We start from the raw sequence: 17,391 nt of genomic DNA on the forward strand, positions 1-17,391 counted from the left end.
TATCGGGCATGCCTAAAAAACTATTATTGTCACGAACACTGTATTTTGAAATCACCTTTGTATTCAATCATCTCCCATTGTCCCCTTCGTTATTATTATTATTATTATTATTTTGGAGTGAAAAATGATTCAATAAATCAAAGGAAAGGACAGAAGGGAATCTGGTTTACAAATACCCAATTGCAACCTCTTTGTCCTAATTTGCAACTGCCCGTCCTAATGTCCAATGATCATAAAGCACGTGCCAACAAAATGACAAAGGGAGTGCATCACAGAATTATACCCTCATTTTCAACATTTCATATCCATAAATTTTTTTTTATTACAAGGACATGAAAAAAAAAATAACCATGCAAAATTTAAAGAAATTAAGTCACGATAGAATTCAAGAAAATTTTGCATGTTAAAAACGGTTCATTAAAAATAATAAAATTTAAGTTGTCTTAAGATACTTGATATGTCATCATATCTAACGTTGTTATTTGTTTTTCTAAAAATATAATAAATAATTATTCAATTTTTTATTATAAACTTCCTTAGATTTTAGATTTTAGAACCACTTGGCCCCTCGCATGTTTTCGATGCTTAGGGCTTAAGATAAAGATCCAGCTGGGAAATTACACTTTGTGTGCTCCCTCAGCTTATCCAGCTTGAATCAAAGTGGACTTTTCATTTGACAATCGTGATTGTGAAATTTGATTGGTGACACGCTGGCAAAGTAATGGACTTAAAATGTTTCCACATCATACGATCCTATCCAACGGGTCGACTTTGACCAGTATTATGCGATCGATCCTGCCCTCTCGCCAGTATATAACGAGGCGGAAATGGAATCGACTCTGCGTGTGTATTGAATTGAAGGAGAACGAGAGGGTGATATAGGAGAGAAATGGCGGGATTATCCGGTGGTATTCAGGACGTTCAAGGCAGCCAGAACAGCCTTGAGATCGATAGTCTTGCTCGCTTTGCTGTTGAAGATCACAACAAAAAAGCAGGTTCGTCGTTACACTATTTTCCATTCGGTTTTGCCTTACTGAAATTCGTGGGGGAAAGTTAAATATGCGAGTTATTTTGGAACTGGATTGGCCACTGATGATGTGTTTCGGCTTTGATTAATTGATTTGATGAGGTTAACTTCTTGTTGAATCAAATTTCTTAATCCAGATTATTCTTGTATTCTCCAACTAGCGCGATTGATGGTATTTAAATTTGTCGTTCGCATTTCTAATAGCACTATTGGGATTCTCTATTTTGTTCCAGGTCAATTTAGTTGAGTAATAATCGTCTTTTTTCCCCTCTGATTGTGTTTGTTGTACGATTGCAGAATACTCTTTTGGAATTTGGAAAGGTGATAGGTGCAAAAGAGCAGGTGGTTGCTGGCACTATGTACTACATCACGCTGGAGGCAACTGATGGTGGGAAGAAAAAGGTTTATGAAACCAAAATTTGGGTGAAGCCATGGCAGAACTTCAAACAGGTGCAAGAGTTTAAGCTCGTTGGTGATGCCCCTTCTGAGTCTTCTAGCTAGGTATTTGACTACACTGCAGTATGTGCTCTGGTCGGATTTAAAAGTTTGAAATGTTCACTGTTATCCACGTTTGTCTTCTGAGGGAGCACAATTTCTGCTTGTTTTTAATATTTAGAACTAGCCAAAGGAACTCTAAATCTTGTTTTAAAAGTGTTCAAATTTTAGCCCTCTAATGTTTAGTGTTTTGAAGAACGTTTTTGAAGAACGAAAGCATATGGAATTGTTATTCTCGGTTGTTATATGGAACTGTTATTCTAATGGAATAAAACCAAAAAGGGTTGAAGAACATGAGGAATAAGTAAGAACAGCTCAATTCCATATGCTAGTAGACTATATTTTTCCTCTGTTATAAGTTTCTATCCCCGGACTGACTAGGTGTTCATGACGTCCAGACGAATAACCTTGTCATTTATTATGCTTTGCTCCGTTAGAGCTTTAACTTGCAGGAGCAGAAGTTATTGAAAATAAGCACTTTTTGTAATTTTCTGATTTTGCTGTACCAAAGCAGGGACAAGCTTAGAACTTGATCTTGTGATGGCCTTGAGATTGCCAAAAGGACGGCTCATTGATGATTACAGGTTGAAATAGTATTTACGCCAAAAGATGAATCCTTTTGATGAGGACAAGTTAGACAATTACACCTGCCTTAAAATTGAATAATCTCATTGTATGCTCTTAATCACCCTTCACCCATTCTTTTGTATGTCTTTCTGCTGCTCATTAACAGGACCTGTATGATTTAGCTTTAAGCAATATTAGTTGTATTGTCCTTTTGTTATGCTTTTTTTTTTTTCCCCTCATTTCATTGCTTTTCTTCATTTAATAATCCCATTTCAGGTATATTGATTTTGGTTTTACCGTCACATCTCTGACATCTGAATTTTAATTATTGAACAAAGAATTTCTGGTTGTTTTGTAATGAACTTCTCCTTCACATCTGAATTTGGGGTTTGATGCGCCTTTAATGCCTCTTGTTTAGTAAGGTTTGCTAAAAATATGATTTGGTTTTTACTTTTATAGGTTAATGAAGATTCTAGGTGGCTAGCTTGGCTTGAAGGTGGAGTTATTAGGATGTCAAAAGTATGATATATAAGGAATAAAAGTAGCTAATTGATTACCATCTGGATTTATATTCAAGCCTTTACTTATTATGGAAGATGGATGCTTTTGTAATCTTTTTATAAATTCAAGTACAAGAAATATGGTGTATTATGTATTAATATTTATAACTGATGCTCCTTGTGAAGCAAGAAATTGAGGACGACTTGAAAATGCCTATATTAGGGGCCGCTTCTAAAGGGCACCATCCATATCATCATCTCTAGTGTTGATTATATGTATATTTTTTTTTTTTTAGGAAAATCCATATCCGTATTTCATTTGTAATCTCAAATTTTGTAACAAGTCATATTATGTACAAGTCACACACAGCATTGCTCAATCTCTTTTATTTGTAAATCTTCAGACTAACTGTCTATTACATTTAAGGATATAAATTTAACAAATTGATAACAAAAATCTTTAAAAACAAATGATTTATCAAATCTGAAGGATTTAATATTTGTAATGGATAGACATACTGTCTTTATGATAAAATCTTAATTTTTTATTGTAATAATTCTTGAAGTTCTTATAACCTAGAGAAATTCAAGCTATGATTTTCTAATCTCAAGAGTTGAGAAGTAATGAAGCAAGAAATTTAGAATTTGGGAATAATAATTCTAATTCTTTTGTGATGTGAAGTGATAAAAAAAATTATCAAGTTACATTCTGAGTCCGTATTTTTGTCTATTGATGGCCAAATATTAAGGGTACCTGCCTAGTCCTTGAAAATAATTTGAATTGTTTGTCAGGTTCGGGTCCTTGAATATAATTTTTCTCATGTTTCTCTTTTAGAGATGATTTATTTAACAATCATTTGTTACCATGAAAATATTTGGCTTTCTTATTTCTCTGGTAATTTAATATTAAAGATCAATTTAAACAAGTCACACTTTGTAAAATCCAATTTCCCTATTTCCACTGATTATAGATATGCGGGCTAAGCATGGAGCCGAACCCTATTTCACATAACTCTTACTTTCGCGGTTGCCCAAAAAAAAAAAAAACACTTGTTGCTTTTGCCAAATTATAACCAAGTCCTTTTTAAAAGCCAAACAAGCCCTGTATGAATACACCTGCAGCTAAACTTAAATTAGCACAAACACTTCCACAAACAGTAGTAGTGACGTACAATCATAACCTGCAGCATATAGAATTCAGTCACTCATCAAATATTATCCTTCGTATGTATACAAGAATTCTCACATGGGACAAGGATTGTATGAACACTCCTACTGCTAAAATTAACACAAGCACTTCCACAAATAGTAATGGTGATGTACAATCATAATCTGCAGCATATAGAATTCAGTCACCCGTCGAACGTTATCCTTCGTATGTATATAAGAATTCTCACATGGGACAAAGTCCTCGTGCTTGTATTGTATGAACAAACCTGCTGCTAAACTTAAATTAACACAAACACTTCCCCAAATAGTAATAGTGATGTACAATCATAATCTGCAGCATACAAAATCCAGTCACTCCTCAAACGTTATCCTTCGTATGTGTATAAGAATTTTCACACGGGACAAAGTCCTCATGCTTGCTCTCCTGAACTGCCAACCGACTTATATCTCTCATATGCTAGCTTTGCTAGCTTACTAGCTCTGTCATGTGCATAATTGAAGATTTTGTGAATAAGCTTCCTAACCATTTCAATTGCCAGAATGCAGTAAAGGAAAATGGCCAGTGTTATTAGGTAAAGAATGAACAAGGACAAAACATTAGGTGACATAGAAACTGAGAGAGTTATGTAAGTTATCATCATAGAAACAAGAGCAACAGGCAGCAACACCCTGACATAGGACCCGTTTCTGTAGAAGAATATGAGGAAGGCAGCAGCGAAAAACCCAGATGTGTTGAAAGACATGAATAGATAGTAAGTGATATCTGGACAAGAATAAGATTGGTTGGTTCTGTGGAAGATGCACTTGGGATGGTTCTTCATGTCTTCCTTCCAGATTGTTTGTGGAGGTGAAAGGCCAGCTTGGTAAGTGACTGTAGCTATTAAACTGGCCACAACTAGTACCATTTGTTCTAAACTCTCCCATATGCCCTTATTAGAGTTCTCTCCTGTTTGCTGAGAAGTCTGAGCTGTGTCCGCATTTCCATTGTGTGTTATGGATTTAGGTGTCTCTAAGTGGTTTTCTGTGAGGACCTCTAAGGTGGTACTGTCTTTGTCTGTTTTGCCTTTGAAACCCAACAACTCCAGAACCTGCAAGATTATTAAGTTTTCTCACAATTATTGTTTTAGATTTAGCAATCAGAATGTCTCTAGCGAGATGGGCCTCTCTGATAACTTGTTATTGTTAATAAATACTTCCTATGGTCTATAATATAGAGTACTCTAGAAATCATGCTTGGTTCAAAATATAGGACATTTAGTAGTTTCTTATAATTTTTTTCCCAACTACCCCTACTTCATTTATTCTTTTTGAGAAAAATGGTCCATTAAAATTTTAATTGTTATTATTAAAACAATCATATAAGGCATTTGTTGAAGATATACTTACAAAGATGTATAAATTTTTAAAAGATTTAGGTTCCAACTAACTTTTTTTAAATTACCCTATATTATTGACCGGAGGGAGTACATAAATACGCACGAGTGTGTGAGATTGTTTATTTAGCAGGCATTGACCATTAGTTGTTGACTTTCAGTTGCACCCGTTGGTCAACCCAGTGAGAAAACAAGGATTGCTTTAAGCAGATATCAGTGAGTTGTTCTTTTAGTGTTAATGCTATGACAATTTAGAATAACAGGAATAAGAAGAAAAAAGAAACAGAATCATGAAGATAAATTCAGCTCAATATATCTAATCCATGCCAAAAAGATAAATTCAATATGTATGTATTAAAGCGAAGCTATCTTTCTGAACAATAAACCCTTAGCTCTGCTAATACAGTTCTATATATGCTCACAGAAACTTAGAATCTATACCTTTTATTTAAATCACAATCTCATTTCTCTTAATGATTTAATTCATTTTGTTTGATCCCAAAGAGTATAAGTCCCAAAAATTAGAAACTGCATATGAAACAGAAAGCTTACTTGGAGTTGTTTAGTAGCCATGGCAATATCTAGGACGGTTCTTCCATCTCTGTCTTTAGAGGTCATAATCTCATCATCATCACAAAGCTTCACCAAAACCCTAAGTGCTTCAAACTGGTGATTCTTCACAGCAAGGTGAAAAACAGTCTCACCTTGAGCAGTGACTTGTTTGGCCGCATCAGGACAGCAAGAAACCAACTCTTGAATGACACCAACCCTTCCTCTTATGGCTGCATGATGAAGTGGGTTCATCCCAAACTTGTCCTTGAGAAGGCAAAGGTTAGGCCTAAGCTTCAACGATAATAACTCTCTCACTATCTCAGTGTTTCCTGTGGCTGCTGCTATGTGCAAAGGAGTAAAGCCATCTTTGTTCAGCTCCTCTGTGAAAGAAGGCTTTAGACTCAGAAGTTCTCTTACATAGTTGGCTCTCCCTGCAAGTGTAGCGATATGCAATGGAGTTTCTGCAATCTGAGATAAAGCAACTCTGTCTAATATCAAGGGATCGCCTTCCAGTAATTCATTAAGTGCGTCAGTGTCTCCCAATTGAGCAGATTTTACCAATTTTGGATCCATGAGGATAAAACAAAGAAAAGCATTATGTTTTAAAGCACGAGTTGTATATATATAACCTTTGGCATCAAAGATGTTCCAGAGCTTTGTCGAAAGTTAACCCTTCATTTGAATGAGAAGAAAATAGGGAGAAGAGAAAATTAGAGGAAGAAAGTAAGCGTAACATGCATTTTTCCTTCCCGGTAAAAATTTTGTCCTTTAGTTTTTTCCTCTCTCTAGAAGAAATTAAGAAAAGAGAAGGGTGAATTTTTTCCCCCCTAATTTTCTTCCCTATTTATCTATTTTCTTCCTATTCTAAACAAAGCCTAAAAGTCATATTTCTCAATTACCTAAAAGGATTTTTTTTTAATTGACATTATGCATTTAAGATTTTGTTTCTAGAGTTTCCGGAGAAATCAATACCAAACTGATTGAGGAAAAAGAAAAATACCAAGTGGTTTAACTCTTCTAGATGTCATGTTCAGATTCAGATTAGATTACTAAAACAGTCGACTCGTTGGTTGTAGTCAATTCTGCAATCATGCAACAAACAAGCCAAACTTATAGGAAAACTGACTTTTTGGTATTTGTTAGTTCAGCAAGCACATGTCAAAACCACCCTTCAACTTTATTCTTCACAGTTGAGAGGCCAGACTCTTCTCGCTATACAATAACAACAAACTTTATCCTATTAAATGGGTCAGCTATATAGATTGCACTCTCCACTACACCCAATACACAAAGTATTATCTTTCTCATCTTCAGACAAAAGACTTCTAATGCTCAAAAGAGAGCTCTCCTACAGCTCCTACTCCCCAAAATAGACTTTAACACATCACTAGATTATGACTTTTTCCCTCTTACGGCTAGGATCCAAGGATAAACATCTGAACCAGTCACGGTTGTCCCTACTGAGCTATTCTTCTTCCTTGGATTCCTCTGGTAGGTCTTAGTAAAATCATGAGCTCTATCATAATACAAGACACCATTCCACAACCACTAGTGTCCTCACTATTAATTATTATAAAGTGAACTTTATTTCCATTAACCACCCCTATGCTCTCACCGCTCCTGAGTAGAGAGCGGACAGTTAAACAGTGCACATGTCCAACCCCTTATGGTAATACTGACTATACATATCATTATTGGAAGAAAATTGCTTCCTGAGGTAAAGCTTTTAAAAATAAACATGAAACTGACTATGCATCAGAAGTGAGATACACCAACTGGAATAGCAGTATGCAGAGAGATTTTTTTTTCAAGTTATGAGAAGTAAGATCAGTCACTTCAACCTACCATTTCAGAGTTTCAAACAATATTATCTAAAAGATATTGTCAGTAACTCAGCCTTCCAGGGATAGTCGTAAACTAGTGATGCCTCATGAAAATGAAGGATCCTTCGAGGCACGTTGTTGAAGATAACTACAAAGTAAAGGCATAAATATCACTTTAGTTCCATATAGCAATTCTCTGCAATCGCTGTAAACAGGAGACTCCAATACTTCTCAGAATAAGGTGCCTTAAATAACAAAACATACCATTCTAACAAGCACAAAACTACACAAATATGTAATCATGTTTGAAGAAACCCAGTGCAACATAATAGGCATCTGAAATAATCGAGAAAGCACATAGATATTTAAATGTTTTATTATCTTCTATGAATTATAAACCTCCCCTTGTTAGTTACTTTTGCTTATCTATCTTACTGATCTTTCTGAAGCTTTTTTGACTGGAAGGCTAGGAAATAAATGTGTTACTAATATCATATCAAGTGACAAGTGACATGTAAACCAATTCAACAATACTGATTAGCATAGACACGTTAGCAGACTCATAAGATAGGTGGATTGTATTTTACAACGCATGCATAGCAGCAAAATAAATAACAGGAAGACCTATGTGGACCAATAAGAAGCTAAAATAATCTAATCCAATTTCTTTTGTTGAAATCATAATGTTGATAAAAAGGCATGCTTTGACTTACTTCATAGCTTCATCAAGAGCTCCAGGAAGCCTATGTTCCTCATCAAATGCAGGAATTATTAAAGACATATACTTTGTTGCGGGATCAACAATTCGCGGGCAGGGAACCCAAATATACAGATACAGAGCAAGAATAAGTCAACAGACTCAGCCAACTCATGCATCAAACGTTCATCCTCATAATATGTTACCTAAATTCGCAGTTGACACAAATGAAAATCCAACAAAAAAAATATCACATATAATAATAAATGAATACCTTGGTATCTAGAATCTTTTCACCAGCCTTGATTAAAAATGAGTGAGACAGCATTCAAAATCACTCAACTAAGATAAAATATACATTCAGCAATTGCCAAGATGTAAAAAGTTGTTCACATGAAGGATAATGTGTAGTAGGACAAAATTATCAAGAAAGATGTTCACATAGAGTAAATGCAGATCTTCCTATTGAAAAACTTGTGTTTAGAGGTCATATCATATTATACCGTTAAGAAATCGCACTTTCATGAAAAGTGGAATCGCTACCTCTTCCTTGAGCTCTCAGTTCCCTCCTTTGAACAGGAATCACCATTGGGTTTCTTCAGTGTGAGTGATCTGATAATTGAATTGGACAAAATTTAAACATATAATGCTTTTATTAATATTTCATTCTAAAAGTATAAAATCTCATGAAGATACTACCGAAAAATAATCTTATGAAGGTTATTTTTAAAAATTAACTACATTTTCCAATGCCCATTTCTAGAATTAACCTTCTTTGGGTTTCCTTTCCTTAATTTAGGATGTAAGGTTTAAGGAATCTCCTTTTTATTGAAAGAAAAATGAAACAAAGAAAGAGAAGAAGAAATTCCTTTCTCATTCTCATATGAACGATGAAAACTTCCACATGAGCCGACCAATGAGAGAGAGAGAGAGAGAGAGAGAGAGAGAGAAACAAAACACATGGTGTAGTGTGGGTCCTGGCCTCATGGGTTAAGAGGCCTAAGATCTATTAGCCAAGCCTATTTTTCTGGCCTAAAAACAAGAAATAATCGTATTTTGAAAATAACATGTTTTGCCTTGTAGAGCTTTTTGTTTTAGACAGACATCCAAATTAACAGTTAAACAGTTAAATATGATTCGAATATAATCCTCTAAAATTATTTCGAATATAATCCAAAACCCACTTATTTGTTCCCTCGTAAACTTTATATGCAAGCAACCAAAAAAAAAACCTCCAGTGAGAAAATAATCCTAATAATAGTAATAGTAATATTAAAGCACCTTAGCTAGCTAACAGTAAGAAACACTCACCAGTCCACAACAAGAAATACTAAATACATTTTGTAAGCTAGCAGAGTTTAAGGTGATCGCTGATCACTACTGAAAGATTCTTGCTGTGAGTATGAAACCTTCCAAATTTCCTTGAATAACAAGATTTACAAGATACGCAGAAGTTTCAAACATGAGTGAACACACCCACAGTCAAAGTTACACAAGGATGTACACAAATTTAGCCAACCTTATTACATTCATTTGGCTTTCCTCTCATCACATGACACACAACAAACAGTTGTAATTGCCAACTTAGACCTGTACTGATTATTAACAGAAAAGAATATTAATGGAGTACATCAAAATTCATAACAGCTGTACGAAATTGTATCTTCAAACTATAAAGCATTCACACCCAGTGAAGAAGCGGATCATGTTGTATTTGCAATGTCGTTGTTCATTTTTGCATCTTGTGCTGTGTCTCTGTATACGTGCTCCTTGGATGGCGAGCACTTTGGTGCATGATTGAGAAACTCAACGAATTCGATTGACATTTGAGAATGGCTCAGATCTTGCTTTTGGAGCGGGTTTAGTTGCTTCCGGAGCTCCAAACACGTTCCAGAATCTCAATGTTTCATCTGCTGCTGCTGATGCCACTGTACAACCATCTGGGCTCTACAGGTCGAAATGTAACATAATCAGAGAAAAAACTATAATAATCTTGCAAGAATGAAATGAAAGGAAGTTTTGCGCTTAAAAAAACCATTATATATAAAACTCACCTGAGCTAAATAAAGAACTCTTGAAGTATGACCATTAAGCTCAGCCAATTTCACCATTGATGGGTATTTCCAAAGTGTTAGCTGATTCTGGGTAAATCCATGAGAGCTAAGTAACTCCTTCTCATTCTTGTTCCACAACAAGGCACAAACCTGAGACCCAGTGTCAACTGAGTTCAAGCAAGTACCTGTGTGGGTGTTCCAGAATTTAATGCATCGATCTCCACTACCTCCCCCTGTGGCAAGCAAATTTCCTTGGAAAGGACACCAGGCAAGAGCTTTTACAGCAGATGTGTGTTCTTCAAGTCTGTGAAGCCATTGTGTTGCTGTGTTAGAAGATGCCACAGCTCTGTCCCATATGAAAAGCAGATTGTCATTCCCTCCACTGGCTAATTGTTGACCTGAGGCTGACCATTTCAGCCCACAAACCTCTTGTTCATGCCCTCTGTAGGTTTCAACAATGTGTGATCTAATTCTTACATCGTTGTTCACAATTCTACCATCCATTCCTCCTGTTGTAAGCAAGTGATTGTTCCATGCCAGAGACCCAACTCGCTGCCTATGACCACCTCTCAAAGTTCTCAACTGCAGAAACAAACAAGTGAGATTTAGGCTAAGGAGCACAGATATAACACACGGGTTTGTTATCCAAACAAGTGTGATTCTCATAAGACAAAAACCTGTCGATTTGAAGTGGTGTCCCAAAGTTGCACTTCAGAGTTGTTCAAGCCGACAGCAATATGCCTTCCATCTGGAGCCCAGCTGATGCTAGTGATAGGCCCATTTTCTTCATCAACAGTGACAAGTTCTGAAGTAGATCCGTTGCTAGCGTCCCATAAGTACACTGTGTTTCCAAGTGCTATTGCCAGAACATTGCTGCTTCCCCAGTCAAGTAAATTGAGGTAGTAATCATCCACAAGATCTGGAGCATCCAATGTCCTCTCGGAACTCTGCTTAACCAACAATCAATATCAGAACAGAAACGTGGAACATGATTAAGATAACTCGGACCCATGAAATCCGCTAAAGCGAACAGAAACGCGGAACAAAGTTGATAAGAATTAAGATAATAAAGGGAAAATATGAGGCCTAGTGAAAACCACAATCCAGATTAGTGATTAACTACTATAGTAATGAACTATACCTTTTCTCATGCCCAAAGAAGACCTAACCCCTTGTGAAATGTGAAATTGAGTCGTATAAATTGCTAGAGTTTCAAAAAGAATTAAAGTTTTCTAAGGGAGTTTATTCAAGACACCCGAGCTTAATTGAAATCTATTGTAGATTAATCAGATCTTAGGAATGCACCTGAGGAATAAACCGTCGGGGCTTAGCGGATTTATTGTGAAGAGTTGGAGAGGACTCGCGTGGGAAAAATTCAACTGGTTCAGGTGGCTTGTTCTTGAAAGCTAAGATTCGCGTCCGGTTCATGTTCATTGCTTCTGCAAGCTTCATCTTGTAGGCTGAGGGCGAGTTCGCATTGGGATTTTCCTTACCTTTTGCCCCTTCTGTAAGCATGTAGTGTGCATAATCAAAGTCCATGGCTGAACGATTTGGTATGAATCTATCCAACTGGTGATATTCACATCGACAAGGAAGCAGAATAAAAACCATCAGAGACTATATTTTAACGAAAAAAAACCCCAATTTCTTCAAAATAAAATCCTTGACTTAGTGATGGAAAGAAACAACAGCTTAATCGCTTAAAATTCGGGATCGTAGAAAATGCAAATGATTTACGGAAAATAACATGGAAAGAAGCCCCAAATTGCAAGAAGGTTTCTTACATTTTCTCGGGAATTCTTTCTTTGACTAAACTGCTCCTGAAGAGGGCATCGAGAATGTGTTTTCAAATTTGCGGAGGAACTCAAAGATCCTGCATCCATTATCCAAAACACAAAACGAAACACAACAAATACAAAGCAGAAAATACAATTGAAAAAAATAATAGGCAAAAGAAAAAAGAGATAAAAAAAACTGATGACGAATCTGAAAGAAGTCCCTGCAAAAACGATGATAAGAGGAGAAATAATAGAAGAGAATAATGAGAAAAATTGCGAGAGCTGATCGTTGCTGAGCGCGCTGCAGTGAATAGAGGGCTGAGTGAAGAATGAATGTGGCAGATGAGAGGGATTCAGTGAGATTAAATAACGAGTGTTTCTGCATTTCCGATGGAAAAAATAGGGTTTGCCTTCGGAGGGCAGGAGGCGCAATAACGGCTATGTTTGGAAGTAGCCGTTACCAGTTGTGTGTGTGTGTAATTTTTTTTTTTTTAATTTCTCGTGGAGGTTTTGGAATTTCCCTTTGGGAAAAGAGGGAAGAAGATTTACAATAAGATCCCACTTAATATAATTAATTAATTTTAGATTCATTAACAATTGAATTTTTAAAAATGACAATACATTATATGTGATTCTTCCAAACCTGTTTAACCCAACTTACCTTTTGGGTAAAATTTATATACTTAACCTTATATATTTAATACTATCTAATCAAATCAAGATATGTAAATTTTAATATATTAATAATATTAATGATAAAATATGGTTATATAAAAGAATTAATTGGAAATTGGGATGGAAATCTTGAAAAGAATGTTATTTTGGAAAAAATTTCATTTTAGCCTACCCTTAACCAAACATAATGAAAAAAAAAACCCCTTAAAGTATGAAACTTCACTGTATGTCAAAGATAATAAAATAAAATTAAAATGTTAAAAGAAATGACAAGTTTAACCTTGTTTTAAATTTAAAAAGAAAATATTCTCCCTTTCCTCCTCTCTTATTTGAAACTGTCATTGACGCAATTGATGCCCCACCTAATCTCACTCCCTTCTATCTCTCATGCATGGACAACAATTCCAATTCTCCAAGTTCTAACATATTTTTGTAGTTTAGCTTCCATCAATTTGAGCTAGCTCCATCTCTTCCATCTTCTTCACCATAACTTTTTGGAAAAATAACAATTAGAGACCCCATAATGCCATTTATTACAATTAGGGATCCTAAATTATTAAAAATCTCAATAATTAATCATGGTCCTTACTTAAAATTAAATACATATATAAGTTTACAAAGTTTCTCTCCACTTTAAAAATAAAGAAATGAAACTACTGAAATGACTATCATGAGATAGAAATATTATTAATTTTAGTTAGGAAACCAAGAAATAATAGTTGAAAATGCATTATTTTCCAATATAAAGCTAAAATTTACTTTTGAAATTTTTCAATGGCATTTGTGAACATACAATAGTCATTTAAAAATTTACTAAAGTCATTTTTGAATATGAACCCAATGACTTGTGAATTTTTATGTTTTTTAATATATAGGTAGATTTCTTGAAAAATAAGAAAAATGAAACTACTAAAATTACTATCATGGGATGAGAATATTATTCATTTCAGTTGGGAAATTAAGGAACAATAGTTAGAAATGGATTTCCTAATATAAAACTAAAATTCACTTTTAAAACTTTTCAATAACACTTGTGAATATACAATTGTCACTTAAAAATTTACTAAAGTCACTTTTATAAGACATTTTAGAATATTCATATTTTTTTAATTTCAAATAAGGATCATAGTTGATTATTAGTATTTCAATAATTTAGAATCCCCAACTGTAATTAATGGCCTTATGGGGTCTCTAATTGTCCTTTTTTCCCTGGTTATTTTTCTCCTAGTCTTTGAACTTTGGTTCCGTACATTCTTGGCAATGATGGATTTAATTTGAAGAGGAAAAATGTGCATCAATCCTTCAAGATCCCACTTTACAATGAGATTTTTTTATATTCAAAGTATTGTTATCATAGTAAAAAGAAATATAAATTCCCTCTACTAGAGTTGTTTATGTTATTCAATCACTTGAGTATAGGAATTGAACAACTCTTGTAGGAGAATTTACAGCTATCATTAACAAGATAAATAAGTTGTGTAGAGAAATAAACAACTACTCTAGGGAAAATAAATAATTATAGTATGAGAAATTTACAACTCCTTTTACCATGATAATAACACTAAAAATAAAATCAAGTGAAGCTTTATGTAAAAACAACTCTTGTAGTAAAATTAACCACTTCAATATGAAAAATGAATAACTCCAATATAAAGAATTTACAACTCTTTTTACAATGATAATAGTACTAAGAATAAAATTAAGTAAAATTATTCATACAAATAACTCCTATAGAAAAATTAACTAGTTCAGTATGGGAAATATACAACTCCAATATGAGAAATTTATAATTATTTTTATCATAATAACAATATTAAGAATAAAATCAAGTAAAGTTATGTGCCCAAACAACTCATGTAGAAAATTAATCACTTCAGTGTCGGAAATGAACAACTTTAGCATGAGAAAATTTGCAACTCTTTTTACCCTAATAATAACACTAAGAATAAAATCAAGTAAAACTATATTCATAAACAACTCCCTTATCAAAGTAGTTAATTTTTCTATAAAAGTTAGTTATGTATATAGTTTCACTTGATTTTATTTTTATTATTGTTATCATGGCAAATGAAATTACAAGGTTTTCATATTAAAATTGTTTATTTTCCTCTAATAATTGTTTTTTTAACCAATCCTCCAATAATTGTTCATTAACTCTGATCTCTTTTAAATTGAAGTTTCACAAAACCCTAAATGTGAAATGACTTTGAAGAATATGATGCTCAATAGCCTTCACATGCACTTGAAGTGTAACATCCCAATTTAAATTTTAATAGTTAATTTGGGTTAATAGAAATTTTAAAAAAATATTTAGAGGTAAGCAAATTAGAAGGAGATGATTATTAAATCTAATCAGGATATAATTCTAAATTAAAATTTAAAAATAATAATAATAATTAATTAATTAATTAAAAAAAATATTAAATTATTATTATTATTATTAAAAAAAAAGAGAAAATGTCTAAAGAAAGAAAGAAGAAGAAGGAGAAGAAGAAATCGCTTTCGGCGCTCTCCCACGGCAATCATGACACATATATATATAATAATAAAAAAAAGAAGAGAGAGGAAAGAGGAGAAAAAAAAATATGTGGGACCCGCGGTATTTTTTTTATAAAATCACTCCTTCCTTCATTTCTTCATTTCATCCCTATACGCGAGCTGAGGCAGAGAGCGAGCAAGAGAGCGAGCGACATTGATGGAGAGGCTGACTGATTTAGAAGGTGAAGCTCCATAATAGGATACTTCATATGAGATTTTTAAGTATTCTAAAACTAGGTAAGTGTTCTAAATATTTTTCTTAGTCATATTTTCTCTTTGGTTTTTGATTTTGTGGTGGTAGAAAATTTAGGATTTGGAAGAGGGATGAATTTATGTTGAATAAATATGATTTTGAGGTTGTTAGTAGTGTAATAAATATTCTAGAGTATTATTTTGTTGATAGAATTAGAATTTAAGGCATTTGAGTTTATTCCTAGATTTCTATGGGTAAATTTTAGTTAAATCTGAAAATATAAATTGATTTATTGGTATTTAGATTATTATTTGAGATGAGAAATAAATTATTATGGCTATAGAATAATGATTCTAGGCTTGAAATCAAGTTTGCAATTTTTGGGTATTTTTATGTGCGAATTTTGGAATAAAAAGAGAATTTTAATATTAGAAAATATTTGAATGAAATTATTGTGTGAAGGAGACTATAAACCAGTAGATACGTTCAAATACATGAAATTAAATTTTAGAATTCAAGAGACTAAGACTAATTTCTTAAAAATAAATAAATAAATATAAACTAAAATAAAATAAATACTTAGGTGTTAGAGTATGAGTGGAAAATTGTGTTAATAATATTATTGACATATTGGGATATGATCAATTGTAGATTAATTTTCTTTTGACACCATTCAAGATTTGGAAAGCTTTGGAAGTGTTGTAACTTGAGGGGTTAACCTTTGACCTTTCAAAGGTTGAGGTAACCAGGAGAGAAATCTATTTTATACATTTGTATGTTAATTAATTACAATATGTGGTGATGAAAAAAAGAATATATATATATATATATATATATTTAAATTTGAAATAGTTGTTTGTAATGCATGTGTTTTGTTGAGACCTTATGATTTGTGACCAGTTAATTGTGACTTGGTATAAGTAATGAGATTGATGTTGATGATGATGTGCACAATCTTGACTATAAATTATGAATTATATATATGAGTTTTTAAAATGTATTTTTTTATTAGTATGATCATATGGTGGGAGTTCGCCTTAGTGAAGGAGTTAGCGATTGCACAAAATTCATATGGTATTGACTATTAACCAATAATCCTAGGGGTTATAGCCACTACTTACCTTGTAAGGTACTGTAGCATTGTTCCTATTAAGGGACTTGACCCTACTGGCCTACTTGGAGTTTTGGGTAGAGCTAGTTTTGGGTATGACACCCATAGTGTGTGATTTGGAGGGAAACCGTGTTCATAAGTGAGTAAGGTAACCTGGCCCGGTAGCCCCTCATGATATGATTAAGGCTTTGGGTAGTCTCACCACATGGATGATCCCTTTTGGTTGTTGGCCCACGGATTTCATGTCAGAGGAAAATAAGGGGGGATATAAGGAAGAGATTGATCATGCATATTATTATTATCATGCCATTTGAGTGATTGATGGTTATGTTGAGAATATGATTGTAATTGTAGAAATGAGAACATGTAGTAATTATACGAATAATGTATATGTGGCTTATTTGTGCAATTTTATACTTAACTTTATTCTTGAAATTATTCCACATGAGTTAATGTTAATGTGATTAACATGTTATTAATGTGATTGTTTGAATGGTCACCTTGATAAATTTATTGGTCACTTGCATTCATGATTAATTATCATTTATTTGTATAACTTAGATATACTTGGTTATGAGTGGTTGTATTCACCCATCTCTTTTAACATATTACAGGAACTAGCTCATCTGAGAAGAACAGAGGAAAGGAGCATTAGGCCAAGTGATAATAATCACTTCTGTAGGCCTCTCTCCTTTTATGTTGCTATGTGTATTTAGTTTATGCTATTGCCAATTAGGATAATATATTCTTGATCCATTTGCACTTTGGGTTTTGTGTAGGATGAAAGGTAATTTGGGCTCTTAAGATTGTGTTTTGATGCTTGTATTATATTAATGGT

At 33.6% G+C, this 17,391-nt stretch overlaps 3 protein-coding genes across 3 annotated transcripts; 1 reads left to right on the plus strand and 2 right to left on the minus strand.

Annotated features, from left to right (window-relative positions):
- The first annotated feature begins 826 nt into the window (after positions 1–826).
- On the plus strand, positions 827–2,969 carry LOC129303049 (cysteine proteinase inhibitor A-like). Its single transcript, XM_054942048.1, has 3 exons — positions 827–990; positions 1,321–1,528; positions 2,549–2,969. Exons 1-2 carry the CDS (start codon positions 890–892, stop codon positions 1,526–1,528), a joined length of 309 nt encoding a protein of 102 aa, XP_054798023.1. The 5' UTR covers positions 827–889; the 3' UTR covers positions 2,549–2,969.
- A 789-nt stretch (positions 2,970–3,758) lies between these two features.
- On the minus strand, positions 3,759–6,383 carry LOC129303047 (protein ACCELERATED CELL DEATH 6-like). Its single transcript, XM_054942047.1, has 2 exons — positions 5,685–6,383; positions 3,759–4,847 (listed from the first exon to the last, which is right to left on the minus strand). The coding sequence occupies exons 1-2, from the start codon at positions 6,255–6,257 to the stop codon at positions 4,170–4,172; spliced, it is 1,251 nt and encodes a 416-aa protein (XP_054798022.1). The 5' UTR covers positions 6,258–6,383; the 3' UTR covers positions 3,759–4,169.
- A 3,135-nt stretch (positions 6,384–9,518) lies between these two features.
- On the minus strand, positions 9,519–12,415 carry LOC129303312 (cell division cycle 20.1, cofactor of APC complex-like). Its single transcript, XM_054942537.1, has 5 exons — positions 12,043–12,415; positions 11,564–11,827; positions 10,936–11,205; positions 10,259–10,840; positions 9,519–10,151 (listed from the first exon to the last, which is right to left on the minus strand). The coding sequence occupies exons 1-5, from the start codon at positions 12,139–12,141 to the stop codon at positions 10,011–10,013; spliced, it is 1,356 nt and encodes a 451-aa protein (XP_054798512.1). The 5' UTR covers positions 12,142–12,415; the 3' UTR covers positions 9,519–10,010.
- Between the last annotated feature and the right edge of the window lie 4,976 nt (positions 12,416–17,391).

The sequence above is a fragment of the Prosopis cineraria genome, unplaced genomic scaffold (assembly GCF_029017545.1).
Source record: "Prosopis cineraria cultivar Desert tree isolate PC_DT_omini unplaced genomic scaffold, ASM2901754v1 PC2, whole genome shotgun sequence".
Lineage (NCBI taxonomy): Eukaryota > Viridiplantae > Streptophyta > Magnoliopsida > Fabales > Fabaceae > Prosopis > Prosopis cineraria.